Raw genomic sequence first — 26,213 nt, 5'->3', positions numbered from 1 at the left:
CGAAATAAGATGGAAACGAAGAACAACGAAATTACAATGGAGTCTTTGCTTTTGGCAATAAATTTAAAAATTTGTCGCGATACGTAAGTACTGGACTAATTTTTTATTGAATGTGCCGTGTCGCCTCGCGGAAGCCAAACTGATCAGGTTCATTCTCTGTTAATTTCTTAACTTCCTTGCGCAAGTACGCGATTGATGTTTCGTTTTTCACGAAACGAACGATTTACTCCCATAACTTCACTTGTCACGAGAACATGATATAAACGACAGTAAATTAAAAAGACGCTCGCTGTATGTTCGAAGTAAGTTTAAAAGACAGTGAACGTAGGTAAATGTAGTAAATATATTTAATTATTCTGTATTTAATACCGTCTAAGACCTAACATTCTTAAAACATCTTTTTTCATTTACGTACGTCTAAAATCCATGCTTGATCCAATTAACTTTCTCGTAATCCTATAGTAGGATTATTTCTCGTATTTCCATTTCTCTTACTATTTCCTCTTGAACCTAAAAGTACGCAATGTGACCTCGTTCTTTTCTTATTAAATCAAAGACATTACTACAAGAAGACACCAATGTAACGTTATTGCCTCGGATACTATGAAACGCAATAACGTAAATTAAAGATCGATGTCCAATCCAACGTCCAAGCTTGAATTTTAAACCGTCGAAGCCTGGCTGGCTCGAAAAATCCTACTTTAACTTGCCATTGTTATACATTTGTAATTCCGATGTATATTCTAATAATCGATAATTCATCGATAAGAAGCTACGATGACAAATATAATTCGCATGATTCGTGAAAAACGTCGAAATTCCGCGTTGCTGGTCGGAGCATGGGGCGGGCAGCAGCGTTAATTAAACGAGTTAATTAGTCAAGGCGACGCGACCGCGCGGTATGCCGAGAAAACCGCGTTGCGAATTTAGTAGAGATGGTCAGGAGGAGTAGCGTCGGCGGATACCAATTATGGAAGCGCTCGCTTGTTGGTCGAGACTTTTTGCGGAAAAAGACCGATCCCGTGTGATTCTGCACTGTTGCGGTCAGTATCCACGATCCAGTTGAAAATTAATGATACGCGAAATCGGCGGTAGATCGTGTTTATAATTTAGATTCAATTACACAGCCGCTCTACAAACTTCTGGCTGATACGGTACAGGTAGAAAAAGTCCATTACGAAATCTGTTAAATACCAAGCGTTATAGTTTTCTATCGAGTATCGGCCGTAATGAGATCCGTGCACACGCTAAACGAATCCGAATCACCAACCTTTTTGCTTCTCTCATTCTCATTTTGCTATGCTTCAACGATTCTTATTAACCCGTTGCGCTCAGGAAGCAGTTTAACGCTCCTCTTTATTAATTAATGATTAAAAAAACTACATTCACGAGTGAAGAGTTAAAATAATTTTATTTCTGTCTGATACGATTAAGAAAATATTTTAAAGATATGGTATCTTTGAAACAGTTGCCTGGACGATCACATATGGGAACGTTCCGCTGTAGGATCATTAATATACATAAACTTTCTTTCAAAATTAAACGTTCATATATATATATATATATATATACATTTAGCGTTTCACTTTTTTCTTGACAATCCAAATCTAAAGTTGCGATTCGAAGGAATAATCTATGTTGGTTTATAAAGTCATAAACGGAATACCGGACTAGACGATTATATTTCTTACGAAGTATATCAAATGATAAGTTGTAGTTGTGCGATTCCTTGATCCATTAACGTGCAACGTAACAGTTCAAATAACGTGAAAAAAGGCGGATGACGAGCGAAAAAAGCGAAAGTAGTGGAGGGAAAAAGCGAGAGGCAGCGAGTTTTAACAGCTGCGCGTTACCTTGAATGGATTAGCTTATCGTCTATCGTCGCAGCGTATCCAGGGGACATTTACATTATGCTGACGCCAAACGAAGACCCTTCCCTTTTTAACGTCACCACCCTTTCCCCCTTTCTCTCGCTCTTTCTTTACCAAATATGCCGCGCATGTTTATCGCGAATTTGTCTCGTTGACTCACGCGTTCTCTTATAAGTCGCAATGAGATCCCTATCTTGATTATTAATTAACATCGAGTTCTTAAAAGGGAAGAATTGTCTTTCCAGTGGGGACTGTTATTTAGCTGTATCTGGCTACTTCTATACGGAAACATGTTATCAGCCATCGGTGGCACGACATTGACTCGTTTTGATTTTAGTTGTTGGGGAGCTTCAACAAATTTTACTCGAAGACCACAGAACAAAAACACGACAAAGTATTCGTATTCGATAGCCGATTATTTATTTGTTAGTTAAAAGACAGAGAAAAAGAGATCGAGAGACAGACGAAACAATCGTACATTGACGCAAGACATAACCGAGCAGATTGAACGATGCGTATTGCGTTCTTTGCGCGAATGGAACGACTTGTCGCGATAAGTAGAGATAGGTTTCTGGTAAAATTAGTTTTTATCTCGTTTCTCGCTTTAATAACTCACTTTAGAACGGACAATAATTCGAAAATATAGCCGATTACGAAGAGATATGGATTTAACTGTGGTCCCAGCTGTGGATAAAAATAATCGTGGCATGATTCACGCGAAAGGCTCCCGTAGGTCAGTATCACCCTGATGTTGGCGTGCCAAGGGTGAAGTAAGGTCTACGTGGGTATATATTGTATGAGTAATTAGCACGTGCAGGCTGGCTGTCTCACGTAGGCAATCTGAATTCATTGGCATCAGTCGTTACACGATGATGCACGAGGATTATTCTCGCTAATTCGAAACTGCGTGAACGTCACGTACTTTCAATGCTACGTGCTTATTGGTCTTTTTAAGAACCAAAGTTAAGCTATGCATCTGCTAAGGATTAAGATCACGGATTATGCGTGAAATTTTGTCAGAAAGAAATCAGTATCGGAGATATTCTTTGTGATAACCTTGGTTCGTGTAGAATCAAACGAGCCAAAGTAAACATCGAACGACTTTGAAACGTACACTCTTGGGAAACTTTGATATAGCCTCGAATGATGCTAAGATACGCTCGAAACGACCTTGGACAAACTTCAAATACTCCGAAGATGACATTGATCGTGCCTCGAGTGACTTAGGACGGCTTTGACTTCAAACGTCTTGTACGCAACCTTGTGATGAGTTTCGAACGGCCTTAACACGACCTTCGAATGTCCTCGGCACAAGTTCCAACGACCATGAAAGAATTTTTGACCGAGAAACTTGTTCGAGGAATGACGTGATTCGCACGAGGATAAATATTGCGAAGTACAGCTCGAAGTTTGACTTTCCAGATATGTTATCTCCGCGCTAACGTGTCCGTTAAGAGCGATATTTTTCCAGAGAATAGCGCATTTGCGAAACTATCGAAGATAACGTTGGCGTAGCTTGCTAGGTAGCGCGAACGTATTCCCGTCGCCGGTGTCTGTTGACTTTGTCGCGGTCGAGCAATTCAGGTTACGATCCCGTGCAATAAAGTTCGGACAGAGTACAGAAACGCGTTGCTCGCGCCCCGTGTCGATACGATCCTCTTATCCTCGATGGTTTACCACCGCTTTTACGGCCACGTTTTTCCACCGCGAAGCGTATAAACGCCGCGGTTACATACCGCTTGACGCTTTGTAATACCATTAAACGTCTGTTGGCGATCATTACTAAGGCGCGCGCGCTCGCGCTAGCTGAACGCGGCCAATTGCGACCGTTAATTTACGAGTTAATCGCCGGGCAGATTTACGAAATGTCGTTAAAACGTAAATGTCACTCGACATTACTGCTCTCTGTACTCGCGTCGAGCCGCGTTTCAAGAAACGTTTCCAGCTATGGAGCACGATAGCCTACGCCAGCTACGCGCCGAGACAGCTTTTTAAACGCGTGATTAACTATCGTGAATTACGTTCTGGTAATCGAGTACGGCGTACCTGAGAACCTGAGTTTTTCGCATTCATTGGAAGATAACACGAAGAAGATCATATCGGAAAGCGCATCGTTAGCAGAGTAATGGCAATTACATGTATCTGTGCTTCTAATGATGATATTGGAAAATTTCAAACAGGATTGCATTAGGCTGTAACATATATCAGTCGGGTTTTCTTCTTCCATTTTACGCCTTTCGGCACTGTACGCTACGGCTCGAATGTCTTAGGGAATCTATTTTTAATCAAATTTTCGCATTGGGTGTAGATTAGAAATTTTTAAATCCACGCATGTCTCGATCATAAATTCGTTAATATGTCAGTAGTATGTACCTTCTTCGTCATACAGATGCTATTTCTTGGTGTCTTTGATATACACGTAATTTTTTCCAATTTCTAAGCTGGTATGATAATAATTGTCCTAGACACTTGAGCGACAAGCATTAGGACGCAATACTTCATTCTAAATTACAAATACAGTGTAAGATAGGAAATGGCATGCACCGTTATATTCTTCAAATCGAAAAAATAAAAAAAAGAGAAAATAAGAAATATCGTTCGCGAAAGGTCGAGGCATAAAGGTCGCTCGTCAGCGATATAAAAAGGTGTCGTTACAGCGGATCGCTTAATTCCGTGGGCATGATGAGCGTCTCAGTAGGACTTGGCCGGTGTTTTTCTTGACGAACCAAGCGGTAAGGGTAGCGTGTGTACGACGGGAGAGAATCGCCGGTCGGTGGAACAGCAGGAACGCGGAAGGGATGCCTCGCGAGGAAGCCAGTTCGTTAAACTCGTTACCGATCCCTGAAATCGTTGCCCCGGAATGCAGCGAGCAATGTTTCTTTTTCTTTCCTTTCGTCTGTTTTCTTTGCCAGCACGGAGAGAAACAAAAGCGCGAAACTCGCAGTGGCGCGACGCAAGAAAAGAAATGAAAACGCGCGCGCGACGACGCGATGTAAAAATTGAAAGGTGGAGGCGGGAATGACGAATGAAAGAGCTCGGTGATTACGCTAATATTGTGAACGAAGCCGCAGGGGAACGAAGAATGGAGCAAGGAAGATAACGTCTCGCGACGCTCTGAATATTCAAACTTCGCTAAACACCTGCGAGGAAACATGGATGTCGTGTACCACTGTAACGATACCGTGAAGGTATGTTACACTCGTGGCAATGGCTGAGAGAACGTCCCCATAATCGCGAGCTATGTCATACGGCTAAGCGAAGGTTAAATTAGAATAAGTACTATTAAACTTGCTTAAAGTAGAATAAATGGATATCCGGAAAGAATTGGACCGAATAGAGTCAACTTGTACAGTTCTTTGCCGTCGAATTAGGCCACGTGCAGAAACTTTACTCTTCCAACTACGATGTGTCTAATGTACATACAGTGGCTTGCGAAAATATTTGAACACTTAACGCGTGTTTATATAAATCATTTGAAATTTCACTAGAAACATAATTGTAAAACAAAAATTATAAAAATGTACTAATAACATCATAGCGATTAATAAATAAAGTTTGCTGTCATATTGGATCGAGTAATAAATTCGTTCATCTTTTACGCCTGTCCGAATGTATTCATATGTTGTGAGATGACATTATGAAATGTATTTACGGGACACATTTTGTCACATTCGCTTAACAAAATGAGCAAATGTGAACGAGTAATTCCCGATACATTTTAAATTACTTGTTACCAAAAGTTATAAATTTTAATCACTAACAAATTTTACGACCTCGCTGTGTCACTTCCACCTATTACACACGGAGAATAAAAAGCACTGAAGCGAGGAAAAAGTTGTCCGAAAGAGAAACCAAACGTTCGTGCCTCGTCGCGCGAAGTGACCCAATTTTCGATGATGCTCGCTCGGTGTCGAAAAAAATCCAGTCAATGAATTATTGAAAACATAAACTCGATAAAATCATGGTCTCGATGAGCATACACGCAATACGAACGACAAAGAAAAGCGCGAGTGTCTGATTTATGAGAGTCAACGATGCATTGACACGCAAACGTTTAGATAAATATGTGCATCGTTCGTTCAGGCTTCATGCAAATGTTCATGCATCGCTCGGCAACACGTGGTAAACATTAAGCGGGCGACGTGCATCGTCGAATAAACAGCGTCCAGAGAAGAACTTGGGCGATCTGCAAATCAAACGGGACACGAGGATGGCGCCAGTCGTTTTTGCGTGTTACTCAACAAGCCGTTTAACGATTGCCACTCTATCTGCGACCACGTATACGGTTCAGGAGAAAGAAACAATGGTATATTGAAAAGGGGACAAAATAAGGGGAGCACGACAGAAAATTAGAGACATTTGGGACGTAATTGATAGGCCGATTACAGAGAAACACACGAGTATACACATGAACGATGCTATCGCGATACGCTTACACTGTCGTGTTAATAAGATTAATAATCTACTCCAAAACTCAATATACAATATATTATAATATACTATATAATATACTCAATATACCATATACAGAATGAAAAATTTCTCCCTCTTATAATACAATAACGACGAATAATGAAACATCGACTAACTGTTTAAAAATAAATGATTTTTCATTTAAAGATTACCTAACTATTTCGTAAACGTACGTTCTGAGAACGTCCGGCGATAGAAGCTGCTGACGTTTGTCTAGTTAAATTAAAAAACCGACGACGTATCCGAGTAATATCCCTGACAAAGTTCTAGAGCGGTCTATTAAAAACTTGCTTCATCCAACTCGATCTGCGGCATCAAAAACGGATAAAGTATCGTACGTGCGGCGATATCAACGAGTCCGAGCTCGTGGTCGTGTTCTTGGATCAAGTGCAATTTGTTAGACGACTGTAGAGCGTGGCTTGACGGCACGAGGAATGACACGTACAAGTTCCATTCAAAAAAATAACGACTCGAGACCGGTGCATCCCACACGCGCGTGTCGCTACGTTCTTTGTCCCACCTGTCTCTTTTCTCGCGTTTCGCCATACGAACTTTGCTGGCAACGCTCCAAAAACCTGGGTGCACCATGGTCTACCGTACTTTGGAAAACAATACGATTCATTTAATTTCTATTAAGCTCGTGTCTCGCATTTTGTCGGCTTCCTGGCGCCAGCCATTCTCTGTCTGGCTAGAGCGGCACCTATACTACTTGCTATGACCCGCGTTAGCAACCGAAAGTCGGAAAAATATCGATCTCGAATCGGTTCGGCAACTCTGTCGCTTCTCTAACGAGTTATTAAATTTCACTGCTAGACAATCTTTAAACGAAACGTCGCCGATCTTCAAACGCAACTAGGCGAACGTCGTGAGCTTTTATCTCAAGATGTTCGGATATTAAATAGCTAGACAGTCTCTAAAGGACAAGTTTTCAAGTAAATAAATCCGAAGCAAGGATTCCATTGCGTGGCTTGTCCGTTTTCTGCATTCGAATCCATTCGAATTTTACTTGTACGGACATTTAAAATTTGTTGTACAAAACGTCGAAGTAATTTATTATAAAATGGAACAAGGTTTTCAACACCTTTTGGAAACATCAGGTATCATTGAGAGAATGCGCTGTCTATAAAAAGTATTTGCACACTGAGTCGTATTGGAATGCCATTATTCTGAATTACGAGCCGTTCGGTCGATCGACGAGAGGCGAGACAGGGGTAAAGGCCAGTTACCCTTTCCACGATCACACGAGAAGACAGGTTTTTTCGCCGTTCGTGGATCTCGTTAGCGGATGATGTACCGTCTGGACCCACGTTCGTTCCCAACCAATCGATATCAACTACGACACGTCCTCGAAATTTACGCGATTCCCTCCGATTTTGCGATGCGGACTGCGCGTCGATACGTCACGGGGCTGGCCGTAAATCGGTCCATTAGCTAATGTAAATTGTCACCCGTTAAGGTAAACCGGTGATCGGTGAATAATGACCCGGTTTTCATTAGCCAAGTACACCGTTAACGGTTCGCTGCCGTATCGTCTTATTAAATCGATCAACTGGCCACGTGACGAATTTACATGGTACGGGACAGCCTAAAAAAAAGCCAGCTTGGATATCATTGCGGATCGTAAATAATCCTTTGTACTACGGAAGAAAACGTATTTCTTATACTTTGGGTTTCAATCGTGTTCTTATTAATACGTTGCGCTTTGTTTCGTCCTTTTTTCAGGTTTGCCCTGAAGACGTGAACTGGAATATTTACGAGACGTGGGAACAGAGCGCAATGTATTATTAAAAATACGACGGAGACCCGAGGGACCACAAATATGTCGCCTAAGCTATCGCGAAAGTCTAAAATCTAGAATATAGAAGGAAACGTTGTGCATTAACTACACAGACCGTCCCAGTAATAATCAGCCGCGGGTGGTGATTTTTATGCGAAAAAATACGAGCAACATAGAATAAGATCTTTGAGAGCACATTTTATTCTATATTTTCTGTTTAATTTGTCACGTAGAACCACCCTCTTGCCGATTATTCGTTCTATGATTATACGGAACATCCTGTATAGATTCTCCTCAGAGGCTCGCGAGGGAAACAGCATTGCTGGAATAAAGAAGACCGCTTGTTACGATAAACTCGAGTCCCTGACGCGACATGATTACTTTCAATTCTCGTCTTCGTCTTTCGCACATCCTTCATCCTAATTACAATCCGCTAAGGAAACCTAGAAGAGCGACCAACCCATTTTCTACACTCACTGGCGTGACCATACTAAGCTAGCTTGCGACACGATGTAACAAACCAACGATAAGAAGCATCGATCACTCGTTGTCCCGATAGATAACATCGAACTGTATCGAGTTCGAACCGCAGTGGAATATAAACGATACGCGTAAATCGCACGTACCCCAGAAAAAATAGAAATGAAACCAATTGCGGTTGAATCGATAGGCAGTTCTGTATCGATAAACAGTTTTAGTTTCCTATTATGCGGCGTATCGAAGAAAGAATTTCGTACATGTATATGTACATATTGGTGTATCGTTGGGGGAGATGGACATGGATGAAGAGGACCACTCCGAGGCAGAATATACGGTGCATGGAAGATAACGCGAAGTATACCGCAGTGCAATTCACGTTAGCGGCGTAATTGCTTTTGCATCGATTGTCCTCACGAGGTCGGCCGTCTTCGCTGCGCTCTACATAAACGAAGACTTAGCCTGCGCCAGCCTCAACAATCGCGGCTACGATCGTCATCGATCTTTGCGCAAAATAGCAACAAAATACAGCAGCATATTTGAAACATCTAATTATTAACACCTATCGACCAATTATGACCTATTAAATCTATCTTTAAAGGCGGATAATTTAAGTAATTTAATTGTTGCGACTAGAGCAAAGTAGTACTTAGACGTACAGTAGATACTACAGTATGCAACAATAGTAGTTTGGCAAAAAGATGCTACAATATTAGGTACATCTGCAGTATCTAGATTTATATTAAAAGCATATAATTTTGATAATTTCGAACAATCAGACTGTTACATTGAATCGTTACATCATTATAACTCAGCCAGGTATATTACCTAAATCATATGCCTTTAGTATAAAACTAGATACGATGCAGATCCGATATCTTGCTACTATTTTTCGCATAGATCGGCAACGGGCAGTTGCCGCAGACTAAATTATTTACCTTTGCCGATCTACTCGATCCTAACAATCCTACGTTAACGATTGAGCTAAATTCGACCAGAAACAGGAACAAACGAGGGGTGATACAAATCCGTATTTGTAAACGAAAAAGGTATTTCTACGTTGCTCGGCAACAAAGTGTTAATACCAAACTGTAAATCGTGACCCTATCTCCAAATGTTCGTAAACATTTTTCATAAATTATTCCTGTCGTGCAAGTGGGTAAAGAGAACATTCCTCGAGTACAATTCTCATTTACCCGTGAGTACAACCCTACCGATCGCTACTTGTACGGTTCTCCAATGCAGCTGCGAAAGAATCGGAAATAGGTCACTGCACCAGTATCACACGAGAACGAACATGGTCGACGAAGACACGCGCGTCGATGAAGATAACGAAGAGGATCGGTAGCGCACGCAAAATCGGTTACTCGGAGCAGCGACCGGCCACTACGCTAGGCGGAACGCACGGTGACGGACTGAGCCACCGATTCTCCCACACCCTTGGCGCATTTCACCAAGCCACAGCCGAGGGCGTCCGAGCGACGCCGAGCCTCGCCGATCTTACGGCTCGTTGCACCGAAAGCTCCGATTCTGGTCGTCTCGCTTGCTCCAATTGTCGCGTTACACAGCCCGATACTTCACGCCGCGGTTATTGCAGCCGATAAAAAGTAAGTAGCCTGTACTCGCCACCCCCTTGTCGAGTACAATCGAAGCAGAGCGCACGAGAAGAGCCGGATATCGCCCGCCACGATCTGTTCCATCCCCTTCCGATCTGTCTATAAGTGTGACAGGGTGCTTTGTTCAAGGCCGAGGGACGAAGCTTTCTTGCTGTGTCTTATCTCGTGGTGCATGGTTTACCAGCTACATCGATCGAGCATAATCGATGAAACGGTCGTGCAGATATAGGGAGGTGGGAAGGAAATGGAAGGCTAGAGTTTCCTTGAACCAAATACTAAGAAGTATCAGGTCGTACAACAAGTTCGTGACGGGATGTTTGTAGACTCTCCTTTATGTGTTTCAGCAACGCAGAGGATAAACGACTAAAACGATGAATTTTATACGGTCGAGTCTACGTCATAAATACGACGACTACAAAGAAACGCTGCTTTTATCAGGCTCTATATTTCATTTTCATAGTAATAAATTTTCGTAGTTGTATGAAATCACTAACGAATGCTAAACACAACGGTGTCAAATACTTTTCGTGACCACTGTAGATCGAATATGTTCATAGGTTTATGGGAAACGTAGATGTGGAAAAACGTAATAATCGGTATAGTCGAGTTTCATGCGAAGCGATGATGAAACTCGAAAATGTGGAAGCATAATACACAGAAATTATTCATAAGGGCTTTCTACGAGTGTTCGAACACGTTCGTGAGCAACTGTATTGTTTAAATTACTCGACCCAGAGGGGACGAACGAGGGATAAATGACTGAAACGTCTAATCTTATGCAGTCGAGTTCAGTCGTGAATAAATTGACGATGTTTATCCGTTTATGGGGAACGTAAAGGTAGAAAAATATAATAACAACGATGGTCGAGCCTCGTTACGCCGCTAATGAAATTCCAAAATGTTTCGCGTAATACAAACGGAATATTCATAAAAGGTTTGCACGAGTGTTCGAATATCTTTGTTCGAATATCACTGTGTGTTTGAGGCAAGTCGCCGCGTGGGTTATTACGTCCCACGTAAGAGCGTGCCTTTCCATTCGTCTTATCGGCATTCCGGGTGGCGAAGTCAATTCCCGGCGTATCGAAACGGACGCGATCCATCGTCAACATGAGCAGCAGTTTTAATTGCACGAAACATCGTAACACCATCGGTGGATCGCGTATTCGAAACGCTTTATAATGCGAGTGCCGCGTGATTTATACGCTTTATGGAGCTTTACGATTCATGGGCGGGACAATTTACGACTGTTCGAAGACCTTTACGGACCTTCTTATCGATAGCGAAACCGCGATCGTTTATTGTGCGGCACTCCGCGCCATTGACGCTGGATTATTTATTGCCAGGAAGTGTGAAAATCACCGGCGTGTCTGTCGACTAATGACTCTGCCCGATTAATAGAAACAGGGACGGGATCGGGTCGAAACGATTCCATTAAGAGTGATCCTCTGGTTGCGAACGATCGCCGTTTAAAGGCAAACGATGTGGAACTTGTATCTGACATGATTACGAAGGAACGCGACGTGATATTGCAGCGATTACGGAAGACAGGTAAGATCACGAGAATTTCGCTGGACTCTCTAATTGCGAGAGACGTCGAGATCCACGTGATAAACGATCTCTGCAATTTCAAACTGTGATACAGTAGACGACAAACGGAAGTGTAAATATAGAGTACGCGACAAAAGAAAGTTTATAAAATAAGGAATATAAAAACGTTAGAATGTCGCAAAATGGATTTATATTTGATAGGAGCAACGAAGAAATATAATATATAGGATGCATAAGATGACTGTTACCAATACGGTATATAATATTAGTATGGTACGAAAGATATTAAAATTCATAGTGCAACAATTTTTAAACTTCCATTTGTCCATCGCTGTGGAGATACAGAAAGTGGTAGAAAAATACCAGAATTTCACAAAACAGAATCATACGTGACAAGAGTGGCGAATAAATGTAGCATGTAGGCTGCGAACTTTTGCATTTATCAGATTCCAAAATGCAAAAATACATACATAGTGAAAAAAAGATATATATACTATCCGAAGTACAATATCGTTTACGATATTTAACAGGTAAAATAATTTTCTGATCAGGTTCCATCTTATAAGTAATATATATTCACAGAAATATGAATTTGCATAAATATTCACAGTCTAGCAATATATGTATATTCCAGAATAGATGACTGTCAGCAACATGATGGAAGAAATTTGTACAAAAACTGTCAGTGTCATGTGTCAGAATGTACACGAACAAATAACTTAGCAATTTTAAACTTTCCTCTATCCGCTATCGCATGACCATTTTGAAATCGACTTTCTTAGTATTTATCAAAAACTAATATTAACTTTCCCAGCAGTAATCCAAAATTTCCCAAACTTTTCTCCATTCTGTAAATATCTTGTCGTGAGTATTTGTGCACGATAACTGTCCTTTAATGACGTACGCCACACCTGTTTGCCAGTTCGTAATATTTGTCCACCTGTCGGGCCTGCTAAACAATCCGAGTAACGGTTCATCGTTCCATTAGGAAATGGATCGTCCTTGCTCGTTGGGAAAATTCGGATTTTAGTCGTGAAGTTTCAGCAGACCGATAAAATAGAATGGGAACGAGCAAGAACGAACATCGATTCAGATTTCTAGAACAGAAAACTTCGCAAAGATATGCAAATTGCGGGCGGAGGTTCGCGAGATTGCGGAAATTCTCGGCGGGGAATGGTTCGAATTAAGGAAAAAAGGGGCTAGCTGTCTGGGTTAGGATAGGTATAGTATTAGTGCAATTAGGATAGACCGGGTGTGGCTTCTTAATTAACTTCGCTAATTTCTCAATTAACGCTGTCCTCCGCCAGTTGCAGGTAGACAGAAAAGAAACGTTTACTTTCCGTTTGATCCAAGCTGCTCGTGGGAATAACAGATTCAAATTCCATTTTCTGTGGCTCGATATCGATAGGCGTCTAAGGAAATACGCCTCGACAATTTCGCAAAATCGAATCTTTGTTTCGTAATTTTCTGAAAATTGTACCGCTGTACGATAAATTCGATTTAATCGGAGATTAGTAAGATCGTGTCATGAGTTATTTTAATGCAAAACTATAACGATATTTATAACGTTAGAGTACGCTAAATTCTAAATGAAACTCCATAGTAATGAAATAAATAAACAGAGCGTTCCAAGAGGAAACCGAATAACTTTACCAGTATGTTTGGTAAGTCATTCTGAAGAAAAAACTCATATACACTATGGATCTTGTTTGATTCGTTTCCGAGGTAATTGTTGTTTACCTTGCTCAAGCGTGGCACAAGATACAAGGCACGTGGAAACAGCAGAATGTTTACAACACTTACATCAGTCCGTCGTCCGACTCTTGGTTTCAAGCTGTCAATTTCAGTTCAGTGATTCAATTTCTATTCACGATGCCATATAAATTTTCTACCGTAGAATACGTCGATATGGCATTACAAGCAATACAAACAGAATGCAAGTGACAGTATCAGAAATGAAACTACAAGAACGAGCTGGCAACGATCCTGAAAACTTTGAATAAAATAGATTCGTGTTTACGGGAGGAAGGTCGTCGTATTGAACACACCTCCTGTAGCCTGTACGAGTAAAAGAAAGATAAGAAATATATGAAAAATCAAAAAATGATTACTCTACGCCAATTATGACAATGTAGAATCTATCTTGTTGAAATAAATAAAAGAAAAACAGGCGAACCGAAACCCACAGTGTATATGACATTTTTCATTCAGAATGACCTGTTTCTTTTGGAAATCAACAAGTCGGATTCTGTATAATGTTACTTCGCAACATTGATTCAAGTAATATTTACAAATAATAATCGTAAGTTTAATTCTAGTAAAATATTGTATTATATTCGCGCGCTTCTTTCTGACGATGTTATCTAAATCATTCACACTGTTGGGCGTCAATTTATTTAGTTTAAAAACAATGTAACGAAACGTGGGTTACAGATCAGTATACCAGTCGACGTAAATCAAAAGATCACTGCGTCAAATTCCTCTGTTCGTTCGCTGAAACCAAGGAACGTCCTTGGGAAAAGCGAATTTACGAGGTAAACCGGCACGGTATAGGTGCAGAGGCGCGCCTATAAAAGCGGAACGCCAGTAAACAACAGAGTATACGACGCGTTAATAAAGAAATAAGATTCCCGTTAATTGCGAGGACTGCCGGGGTAGTTTCGCGCGTGCGTCGATATATCGTCGTCTGCGTGGCAAGATGCCTTCCAGCGTTTATTGCGTCGCGATGCCTTCCCGAAGAATTCGTCTCGAGCCTTTAACACACACTAGCTGGCTTGCTGGGATGAAATTCTCGAGACAGAAGACAGGCCGGAAGTAAATATCCGGGGAAGGAAACCGGCCTGGGCGATGGAAAGTAACGATCTTTCTGTCTTTCCTGGAAGAGCCTAAGCAAGAAAGAACTGGAGAACACCTAAAGCTCCGCTACGTGTGCTCCACCCACGAACCAAACAGGAAAGCTCGTACACGATATTGGGTATCTCTAGCTCGATGAAATCAGACGGATTTTTATTGGCGATCGCATGCTGCCTGCCGTGATGGCGACCTATAGCGGCAGAGGAGGGAAACGGGTTGCCCTTCTGCAACCTGACTGAGCCATTTGACCGATCGATACCGTTTAGGTCGTGTAAATATTGCAAATTGATTTGCGCGTGACGTGGAAGATCGCGTGCGGATGAATTGGAGAAATTGCTGGGTTCACGTGCAGTTTTGCGTATTCGAACGGCGAGTGCAGTCGAAGTTCGTTTGTTGGAACGAAATTTTAATTAATGTCCGATTAACTGAAATTTAATGGTTGCATTCATTCATGTGAATGTGAGCTCCTATTATGCGAACGAAAAATAGGTAGCAGGGAAATTTGCAGGGATCCAATTATGCAGATAAAGCGCTTGTCTCCTGATAAGTTCAGGTAAATGGGGTTTCATTGGATTTTCTGATAAATGTGACTGTACCACGAATATATTTACCAACAGTACGCAAAGAGGTTACGAGCAGACGGCCAACTGTTTGCGAATATCAATAAAGCTGCGCCTTTATGTTACATTATATTTTGTACGAATATTTAATTGTTGAAACGAATCTGATTGTCATTTCCGCAACAACGTCGTTCTAAGCGTCACGACTATCTCTCAAACTGTTCAGGATCCTTATATCTTTATATTTCAATCTCGCTGTCACTTTAGCGAACAGAATATACTTAACATTGTCAAGAAATATTTGAAATAAAAGATCATGTACACCAATAAGCTTAAGATACTTTCCAAGTTTATTTTTAAGTCAGAAAAAAGCAATTGCGTGGAAAGTGACGCAGGGAGAATACAACAAGGTTAAGGGTGAATATCGCCACTGTTTTAGAACTTAGAACTTAGAAGAGTGGTTTAACACAGAAAATGCAAAGTAGCACTTCGAAATTCATGGAAATTTCTGAGATATCGGTGGACGGATCGAAGGAATTTCAATGGGAAGTTTGGCCATGAGAACAAAACAATTGCTCGTGGTAAGAGGCATGAACGACACCGAGGTTCCTCCCTATGGAAAGACAACAGGAGACACCACTCCTCGGGAGAGTTATCGATCAATGACCCCAATAGCGTTTCATGAAAGTTATCAGCTTTGCCGAGACGATACCCGTACGATATAAGATTACACGTTTGATAAGCTATTGTTCCTGGTCAAATCCTTGTCCTGTTCTATGTATCGTGGACCAGCGATAACGGATACAAAGCATACCATAATCGTGCTGCTTAATTCAATCTGTCGTATCTGTAATAAGCCATGTTCGGCTTATCTGGAATCATACGGGGCCGCATAGTTCACGTACTGTAACTGCACCGGCGGCCATACTAAACGAGAACACGAAAAATGTTGCAAAGTTCCTTCCTCGAGATCCAGCTACCGTACAGTAATTTTATACAGCCTGCTTAATAAGGACGCGTACGGAAGATTTTCTTATCTAGATGAAGGCACGATGAAAAAATTCTGAGAAAAAATCAGCGTGGTAAACTTCTTTTACGATGTATTAAAAGAAAATTTTACGTGACTGTCTGGTCTTTCCAGCGGGACGATGTTTTTAAGCGCGAGTATTACATGTGTAGAAAACATTTCGAAGCTACATTCTCGTGTAGAGGAAAGGAACGCAGGTACATGGTAACATCGATTGCGATTCTAGCAATGCAATCTTTTTCCCAATGACAGAAAGTTCAGAAAATCTAATCTTTTAGCTGGAGAAATAGAACGTGTAATATAACGTACATAATACAAACGGACTGCAATAAATAATTTTTATCTTTACCACGGAGAAGGTAGAATAGAGGATAAAATGAAATACCCTAAATTTCTGTAATCCGACATAAATTACTGCACTCATCTATAATCCAACGCGATATCATTCGAGCGTTAACTGCTAAACGGAGCATTCAGCAACGGCGAACCCCAATCTATATGTTCCGAACGCCTGAATTTTAAGCTGAAATTTCGTACTTTAAATTCACTTCTCTCCGCAACGTATCAAGTTTCACGTTGCTCAGCCACGTAGTGTCACTCGGAAATACAAGTTGAAAATCATAGAAGCGACGAACAAAGAGTTGCAAGTTCTTCTGGAAGAGGAATCGGTAAAACGTAGCAGAAGTAGGTCAGTCCGGATGGTTCCCATAAGTCAAGGAAAATTCCTGAATAATTAAGCGGAAGGTTCGCGACACGCGCTGCCAAGCACGACAAAGTGTCCTCGAAGATAAGATTTTGCGGAGTTCTTGAGATCGATTCCGCACGGTGGCTTTCTACTGGTGCGAACTTTGGTGTACGCCGCGGGTAGAATACGTCAGAAGGAAAAGAGCAGCCGGAGATTCAGTCGGGAGTTAAAGCTTGACGGAGACTGCGGACTTCCATGTCGTTTGTTAGCGCCAAGACGGCAAAGTGCATTTCGTAGTTTACCGCAAGTTTCGCTGTGGGCGAGGTTTGTCTGTCTGGCAAACCGAGTCTCTGGAATATCGCTAGGTGAATGAAGCCCGTGACGAACATTCGCTGCTACGCAGAGCAGAATCCAAAAAGAGAGAAGTCTAGAAATCGTTACATCGTGTCTCTTTGCTTTTAGCATTTTGATATCTCAAGTAATTCTAACGATATCCCATTAAGGGTAGCCGGCAACGTTATATCACTGATTTACGTAAAATCGATACGCGTCCCATAATGTGCTATCGGCAGGTTCAGGATAAACGTTGGCGAACTCCGGTTGAACGACCTCCTGGCAAATATATCTTCAGCACGCGTTGCAGATTCTTTGGATAGTTCCCGCTACCATGCGTACTCGCGTCTTATAAGCAGTCTACACATGCTATAACGCGTTCCACGATGCAGATTTCAACGTGTAAAGCATCAGTGCCGAATCTTCGGTTTCTTCGGATCGAACGTCATATTATCGTCGTAAGACCGTGGATGTTTATCCATTTATGAACAATTTTAGGGAAAAACGTACAAAATACAAATTACAAATATGTATATATAAAATATATCAAATATAGTATAATAAATTGTACAAATATACAGATACATATAATACCCAAAGTAAAATAAATCGTCTAATAGATTTAGTGAAACTTCCAGTTTCATCATCATAAAAGGCTCGCTGTATTTACTGAGCAAATATACACACACTTAGCAAGTTATTGACACGATCCATGATCGACGTCGGTCGACGAAGTAAAATTTATTCACCAGTTGAAACGACGCGTATGAAATTCTCTGCAGCGCAAACTCCTCGCTATGGTTCCCATATCTCGATTCAAATAACTCGAATTAGTATGTTCGCGGCGAAATCGCCCGAAGGACGAGTACGCGAATTAATTTCCGCCAGGACTGCGATCGCGTTGTTGCGCGTTTCCACGCGAATCGTACGATCTCCGTCGGATAGGGGACGGAATTAACGACAGCATTACGTTTATCCGACAACGTTGACACCTCCGCGACCAGTGTTCTATTTCCATGGAAATTCTGGCTTGGTAACAGGCTAACGACTAACGAAATCATCGCCCATAAGCGAGCCACGCGCGCGAACAGTCGTCGAAAATTCGAGTTCCTTGCGTCAAAAGAAGACAGACTTTTACGACCGGGACGAACTTCACTCTTATTCGCGTAATCATGCAAATTCCTGGCAAGAGAAGATAATGTTCAGCCGCAGAAATAATCCAAACTAGCCGTACGAACGTCTACCTTCGATGGCCAGACCGTACTTCCGGGGACCTTGTAGGAACAGTGATCCTGCGGGTGTTTCAACCATTTGCCGGCCACCTGTTCAAGATTTGCTTATCTCCTAATTAAATTGTTCTTACCATCGAAGAAGGTTAATTAGCTCTTGCTGTTCTGGAGACGAGATATCGCGGGATTAATTGTACGAATACTTTTGTCCTTCGCTGTGAATGACATTCAAAAGCTATTTAAGCTGCTGGCATGATCGTGAGATATCAAAGACAAACGAAGTTATTGTAGAATTAATTACACGAATACTTTTTATATTTCACTGCGAATAGCATTAAAAAAGTATCCGATCTCAATGCTCTTGTCGTGATTACGAAATATCAAAACGACGAATACGATACAACAAAGTGTTGTAGAAAGCCAAAATTTCTGAAAGCGGCCTGGTTGGACTTGGCTTCGAGGTAATTTGAAAGCGCGGACGGTCGTTAGAACCACATCTCGCGGCCGCTCGCTGGCTGACTGCATTTTAACCTTATTCCATTGGCTCGCCCAGTCGAAAGAGATCCCTTTCTTCGCCCGGCAAAGTACGCACTTCAGGTTGCTTTGCCTCGGGTCTCGCGGTCTCACCTCCGCAAGCGCAGCTGGCTAAACGTTTGCTCTTGCTTTCTCGCGTTTTCGGTGTGGTAATGTACTATGTAATAACGGTTATTTATAGGCAGTAAATGCCGTATGCCATTCTCCGCACTTTCCTTCTCCCCCGTTCATCGTTTCCTTCCTACGACCGCGACGGTCCACGATAATTCTTCACCGCTTTGGAATTCGACCGATTTTTATTCGCCTTTTATCCTACGACGCGATCCTCTACCCTCTTTGCCGGAATTCTTTTCGAGCCTAGTTTTCAAGTAACATGCGCGAGTTCAGAAAAATCCATAATTCAGATGCGAACATTCTATATATTAGATCGTTTTAATCGATTCTAATTTATTTATTATTTGTTTAATTCTTGACTCTCGGCTTTGAGTGGCTTCCAGTTTCCGCTTTACCACCGTACATCATCTGTACGTTATAAACCAATACTATTTCCCTTCTGCACTTTTACTACGTTTACACCATGGCACTTATTTTCAATCAGCCGTAATTAAAGTTAAGAAGAAGTAGCAACTTGGGGTTAAAAGTTTCTTTCGTTTTATAAGGAAATAGTAGATGCACAACATTTTTTGTTTTATATTGTTTTATTCAATTACATATGATCCATTTTGCAATAATAGAACGATATAAAATAATATAAAACGAAAAATGTAGTGCATCTATTATTTTCTTATAGAACGAAAGAAACTTTTGGGACAACCTAATATCATAGGTCCATAATATTTCACGTAATTCTATGTATTTTACCAGCCATTAATTAGCCCCGTTACGTACAAGATATCTAAGAATCGTCACTTCTAGAATTAACAAATCCAACATTCGTTTATTTATTTACGTATGAGTAAAAAACAATGATAAGGCCAGAATCACGTGATATTAAACGAACGACTGCGCTATAGCGTCCAAGTTATCGATTCTCTGGAAACTGGAACAATTTTAACGAGTCGAGATATTCGCCAAACTTATCCCAGAGGGATAAGGGGACAGGCGACAGGATCGTGCAATCTGTCGTTATATAATGACGGATCACGTTCGAGTGGCATTTGAAACGTCGTTAATTGCACCTGGTGAGGAAATTCCCGTGGTTCGTGGGATCGAGGTAAAGACGCACCAACGTGGCCGGTTAAGAACAAGAGGATCCATAGACTGGCGAGGGAAGAAACTGAAAGCAGCAGCGTTTTTCTGGCGAGAAAACTTATTTGCCGGTCTACGAGGGGTAATTCGCACTTGGCAATTTCGCGCTACGGCTCTATAAAGCTGCAGTTCCTTTGAAATCTTTCCTTTCCTTTCGCACGTTTCACTCCCCACGGCTGAGTAATGGCGATGGAGAGAACCAGACATTTCAGACAACATCGACATTAGGCTATGGTTACAGTGGATTTTCGAACGAAATAGAAATAATGCTCCGACGAATACATCACAGTAATCAAATATTGCACGCTGTATTTTTTTGCAAGCGCACGCAAGGTATTATTTTCATATAAAATCTATCTAATCAAGAGCTATTTCTTTATAAATTCTCATCTTTACGTTTTTCCAACAATTATTCTCGTAACATTTCTGACAATCGATAGGTACATCAATGAAAAATAGAGAAAGTTATTGCTCGATATATACAATTGCTCACGAAGGTATTCGAATGCTTATAGAAGCGTTTAACGCGCGCAAGGAACCTGTATAAAACTGTGTATCGTGTACCAAGGTAAAATTCTATATCGTTTTCATCTTCGTAATTAATTCAAGAAAATCGATTACCGTTTAACAACTGGCAAACAGCAAATAGGAATTACTTTTCACTATATTACGGTGTTTGCCGTAATTGAATAGAAATTCGTTACCTAAAAAATACCTAAGTACACTGCGAGAACACTGAATTATTCAGTCCATTATATTTTTCTAGTTTGGTTACTCTTTTGTAATTGTACTTTAAACGTAGATTAAGCCGTAGCGCCGATAAGTGAATTTTGAACTCGATAAAATAATTTCAAACGTTCGCATTTGGTAAGACAAAGTAGATAAGAGCGTGTTTTAATCGTACGAGCTCACCTTGTTTGCCAAGTCTAGCATGTTTCCAGTCCCCCCTGCGGCAGCTTCCACTAGTTTCTGAAGAGTATGGGGTTCCGGCGAGAGATCGCGTGCTCCGCTATCGAATTCCCAGCGTTCATGCCGTCCAGATACGGTACCTGAACATAAGTGAAATAGCGTATCATCTGTGCTGAACTGCGTTCAACGTCGTAAAATCAAAATCACGGCTGAAAATAGGAAATTTAGTGGACCAAAATCGGATGTCTATTGGAAGAACGTGGATCGAACCGGCTGTCCAAATTGATTCAGATTTACGTTTATCCGAGATTGACGAGGCGAATGATGCTGACAGGTTTTGAAACATTATACATATATGGGGTGTTTTAAAAATCCTAGTATAACCGGCCGAGCGATGTTCCAGAAAGAAAGAAAACGAGTCTGAGAACTCGTTAGTTACGCGCGTACTAATACTGGAAGTTTCGAATAATGAAACTTCTGTTTCTGTGGATGCCTGCACTTTAAACATGGAAAATGTTAAGATTTGCTTCGTGATTAATAACGTGATTCTTAAGAAGTACTAATTTTATCCTTATTCATAAAACCGTCCAAATTAAATACAGAAGAAAGGACGTTTAATTGTCAAACTCACCTATTTCGAAATCGAAGCTTTAAATGAAAAAATATTCTTATTCTTCGACTTATTTTTGCACGCAGGATTACCACCTGGCCGGTTGTACTACGATTCTTGAGACATTCCGTATCATGCAATATTGCACGTAAAACGAGATATAAATTCACATCAAAAAATTGCAGAATCCACGAAAATAACAAAAGAATCCATCGTCGCCCGATTAACGCTAAACGCATAAAACGATATAACTGTAATTTTCTTTCTTTTATCTTTGAAATACCAACAACGAATATCTCTCGAATTTACTCTCTGCGAAAATGCCTGCCACTTACGAAAAGAAGGAAAAAGGAAAGAGCTTACCGAGACTGTTGTCGCTGCTAGTCGGTAAGTATTCCGGCGTGTGCGTATGATGAGGACTAGTTCTGTGCTTGCCAGACCTGAGAGCCTCGATCTCCGGTCGAAGAGCCAAGCGACACCTGAGGAACTCTTGATAGGAAATGCGACCGTGCTCGTCCGCCCCCAATTCTCTCATTAACTCCTCCACCGAATTCTCCAGATTCAGTTCTCTGCATACCGTCAGCAGATCCTGACTGCAATTTCAAACAGAAAAGAATAGCCTTCGTTCGAGCTGTTCCAGACAATCGCAGAATTACATAATCGTCGCGTTTGCCAACCTTTCACGATTCCACGCAGTTTAAATATAAAATACATTCTACTTCATAAATCACTTGCTAATTTGTAACTGATTTTCTGACATTTGCCAATTTCAAAGAAAGAGTTAAATTCTTCGGTCGTGGAGGCATTGTCTCATCGAAGTTTTCAAGTATCGGTGGTTTAACGCTAACCTTACCAGGCCTGGTCAAACGACCGCTTTCAAAATTTCATCTAAAATCGTGCATTCATTGTTATTTCTTCTGTTCGTCTAACTCTATGAAAATCCTTATAATTAACAAACATCGAGAAACTGATTAATCGGATAGTACGAGAATTTACATCAAGTCCTGCTAAGGTCAGTGTTAACAAACGGGAGTGATTTAAAGAGGATGTGTTCAAAGTCTAACGTTTTTCGAATCGCAGAGCTTCGAGGAAAGACAAATTCAACTTTAAGAGATCAATTATTCAATTACAAAAATAAATGATTATTTGCGTTATAGGTATAGTGAGAGGGCTAGAAGTATAACGAGTATACGTAGGTCGACTGTGGTAGGTCAGATAGCAAGTTAAGATACGATTTATCATTTATCATTATTATTTCAAGCTGTAGGGACAACGACGTAGAGATAAAGTTCGATCTGAAAAGGTTGGGCTTGTTCGAATTTCGATTATGGGGGCGATTTTTTAAAGATTTTCACAGCGGAGTATAAAGAGAAGGAACAAAATTGTAGTATTATTTCAAACGAAGGATTCGTATTGTAGTATTGTTACTATATCGATATTAAAATATTATTTCAAATTACAGAGACTCGAATTACCAAGGTTCGTCCGTAATAGTATGATTACCAGATATCAGAGATATCAACTTCATTCTATAATTACAATATTCATCGATGCCTGCTCTAAGTATACCAAGCGTCCGGAGACTTATGGACGACAGCATAAATCAGAGTAACTGTAAAAAATTCAAACGTCCCTGCGGCAATTCAAATTCCCTTCGATGCTCCCTTCTACTCGAGCAGTTTGTCATCCGCGGTTCTCATTAACGTCAAACCATTGACCCGACGGGGACGTGGTCTGAAGTCACCTGTTTTTCCAGGCGATCACACGTCTGGCGAAACGCGGCCACATAACTACGTTCCTACGGCCATGAATAATTTATTCTCTGAATAATTCATAGATCGAAGATGGTACTCTGCCGTAGTACTCGCTGGACGTTCGCGAGATTAAAGAAGCGTCGCGGCCGACGACGCAGAAACAACGGAGAAGGCAGCAGGCTCGCGCCGCTAAGCTACTTAATTAAAATCGCCACGCTCATAAACCGTATTCAACGTCGCGTTCGCGGTGTCCGGATGTCTCTGCAATGGCGGGTTCCTCTTAATTTTCCTCGACAGCAGGATGGAGTATCATCGGTGAGGCTCGATTAAAACGTCACCGCGCTCGGTGAACGCTGGGGAATCACGCGGAAGACGGACATACAGGGGCGATCGATAACGGGGAATTAAAGATTCATCGGCTACACGGAGCAGACACGGACATTCGGAGAAAATCGTTAAAACCGACTCTCTGTCTCCTTTCTCCGTGAATGCTGACGTCTTTTGTTGCGATGCGAGGGAAAAGGCGTGGTCTGGATGCGATTTAACACTAGAGTTACTAACGCCCGAAGTATAAAACTTGCCTCAGAGGAATTAAAGTGCTGGGAATAGGACGAAGCTTAGAACGCAATAAGAAATAAAAGCTTTCGTTCGTATATTTGAAAAAGACGAAGAATCATGAAAATCTATAAAATTTCTATGAAAATACGATTTGATCGGTTCATCGGCACGCTGGTAGTTCTGGTATTAACGTGGAAGTGTTACACACAGATGAAAACCGAATTATTGGTCGTGGCGAATAAGCGAATTATTAATGCGATTTCCTCGTACCTATAGATTTAAATGTGGCAATATTACAATGAAAGTCGCTGGAAATATGCAATTTAAACTATTTAATCAACTACACCCTCTGTTCCATTTAGATAATTTTATCATTTCTACGTTATTTTGGGAGCAACTGTAAATAAAAAAGTTGTTGATATAATAATAATAATATAATAATAATAAAATTAATTACTCGTTCGACAAAATACGCGGAATTACACGGAATGTTACGGTTTTCACGTTAATAAATGAAAATTCTTGAGCGAAAAAGATACCTTTACTTCGTTGTTCGTCCCTTGCTGCCTAATGTAATAAATTCGAACAGCAATATGGATATCACAATGCAAATGTACTAGTTCTCGACAGATCTTCGATATCAGTTTACCCGAAAATAGGATTTCATATGATAGAATGTCACTCTTCATATTCAGCTTATTTTGCATGTAGATTCATCCCCTTTCATGTTCTAGTAATAATTCCAAAACCTTTTATATTCTGTCGGTTTGAAGCACAGCATGAGATAACTTGGCCGTTAAAGTATCCACCGAGATATGACTTTCCCCAATAATATCTTGTAAATTATTTCTCTCTTCCAGATCTACTTCAAAAATACCATAGTATTCACGATTCGCAGAAAGAAGGGAACTCGATGGGACGAACAAGGGGTGACGACGAAAACTTTCTCGCTGAAACTTTACCCTCGCCCTGCCACGAAACTTTTCGCTATTTTTTTCTTTTTTGGGACGTACGGCGGGTACGAGAAGCGCCGTGAAATAAGATACCGATCGAATAACGCGAGTTCATCTAATTCCACGTGCCTCTATGTTTGCCCAAGCACGTGTAAAACGCGAACACGTGGATCGTGGAAGGAATCGCATCGGTCTGCAAACTGCAGAAGCGTTATTATTTCCGTGACAGCCACACCTTGCGCTCTCCTATTCAGCATGTAGCGTATAGCACGCAATTTTAATCAACTTTCGTTCAATGGAAAGTCTTGCGGAAAAAGGAAGAAAAGAATCTGCAGGAGGTTTCACACTCGATCGTATTCATGGCAGAATGGACGTTGAAGCCAGAGACGAGCGAAATTGCAATCAAAAGGATGACGAAACAAAAAAGGGAAAGAGCGTCGACACGGAGATCCGGTCGTGATTAACGGGACGCAATCAATGCGTAAGCATTATGTAATTCACGTGAAGCCAGGCGAACGTTTGAGTGCCATTCAGTACCTTGCCGCCTCTTCAAACCATTGAACCGATTTCCTCGAGGTACCCGCGAGACGCTACTCAAGTCGGAGACACCGTGAAAAAGAAGCGAGAGAGCGCGTAGACGCAAGTAGCACACTCGAGATCTTCCGAGCCAACAAGCATCCGCGTGTACAGTAGTGTACACTGTATACATTGTACGATGTACAGTCAGAATGGAGACGGTTCAACACTCGTCGTTCTTACAACTTCGTAAAAACGGATTTGGGTTAACAGCGAAAACCTGTTACGTGTTTGGCTTAATAGCTTAACTGGCCAAACTCGAATACAATCGTAAAATCGTTCTAAGTGAAAGCAGTGGACTCTGGGATTTTACGTTTCTGAGACATCTATGATCTCTTTACGACCCACCTACTCGTACTAGTTTCTCCGAATATTTTAAGCATCGTCTCCAAGTGTTCGATCCACAGCTGGAAACTCTCGTTCGATTCTAGATCTTAATGGCTCGTCAGACATTCCATACTATCTGGGTTTGTCGCATCCTTAACTTTTTACCGTCGTCTACGACGTGATTTTGGAGAAAGGAATTGCGGAAGGATCTGTGACTAATTTCAGGAACAGTAGGCGTTATTGTTTGTAATTGAAATTAGCCGAATGGCAAGCTGATAATCGATATGGTCAGTGT

General features: G+C 41.2%; 1 protein-coding gene across 5 annotated transcripts in view; it reads right to left on the bottom strand.

The window, feature by feature from the left end:
• LOC117166477 (colorectal mutant cancer protein) overlaps nt 1-26,213 on the bottom strand; it is a 58,764-nt gene that overhangs the window by 17,242 nt on the left and 15,309 nt on the right. For 2 of the 5 annotated variants that reach the window (XM_033350463.2, XM_033350466.2), the window contains exons 2-3: nt 22,114-22,343; nt 21,144-21,280 (exon numbers count right to left, since the gene is read on the bottom strand). In XM_033350463.2, coding sequence (XP_033206354.1) covers nt 21,144-21,280; nt 22,114-22,343 — 367 coding nt within the window. Of the gene's footprint in view, nt 1-9,812; nt 10,004-21,143; nt 21,281-22,113; nt 22,344-26,213 lie in introns of those variants that run through there. The other 3 variants (XM_076625152.1, XM_033350467.2, XM_033350471.2) reach the window with 3 other exon arrangements.

This window comes from Bombus vancouverensis, chromosome 15 (assembly GCF_051014615.1).
Source record: "Bombus vancouverensis nearcticus chromosome 15, iyBomVanc1_principal, whole genome shotgun sequence".
Classification (NCBI taxonomy): domain Eukaryota; kingdom Metazoa; phylum Arthropoda; class Insecta; order Hymenoptera; family Apidae; genus Bombus; species Bombus vancouverensis.
The sequence above is the reverse complement of the archived record's forward strand: the minus strand, read 5'-3'. Positions and strand labels throughout refer to the sequence as shown.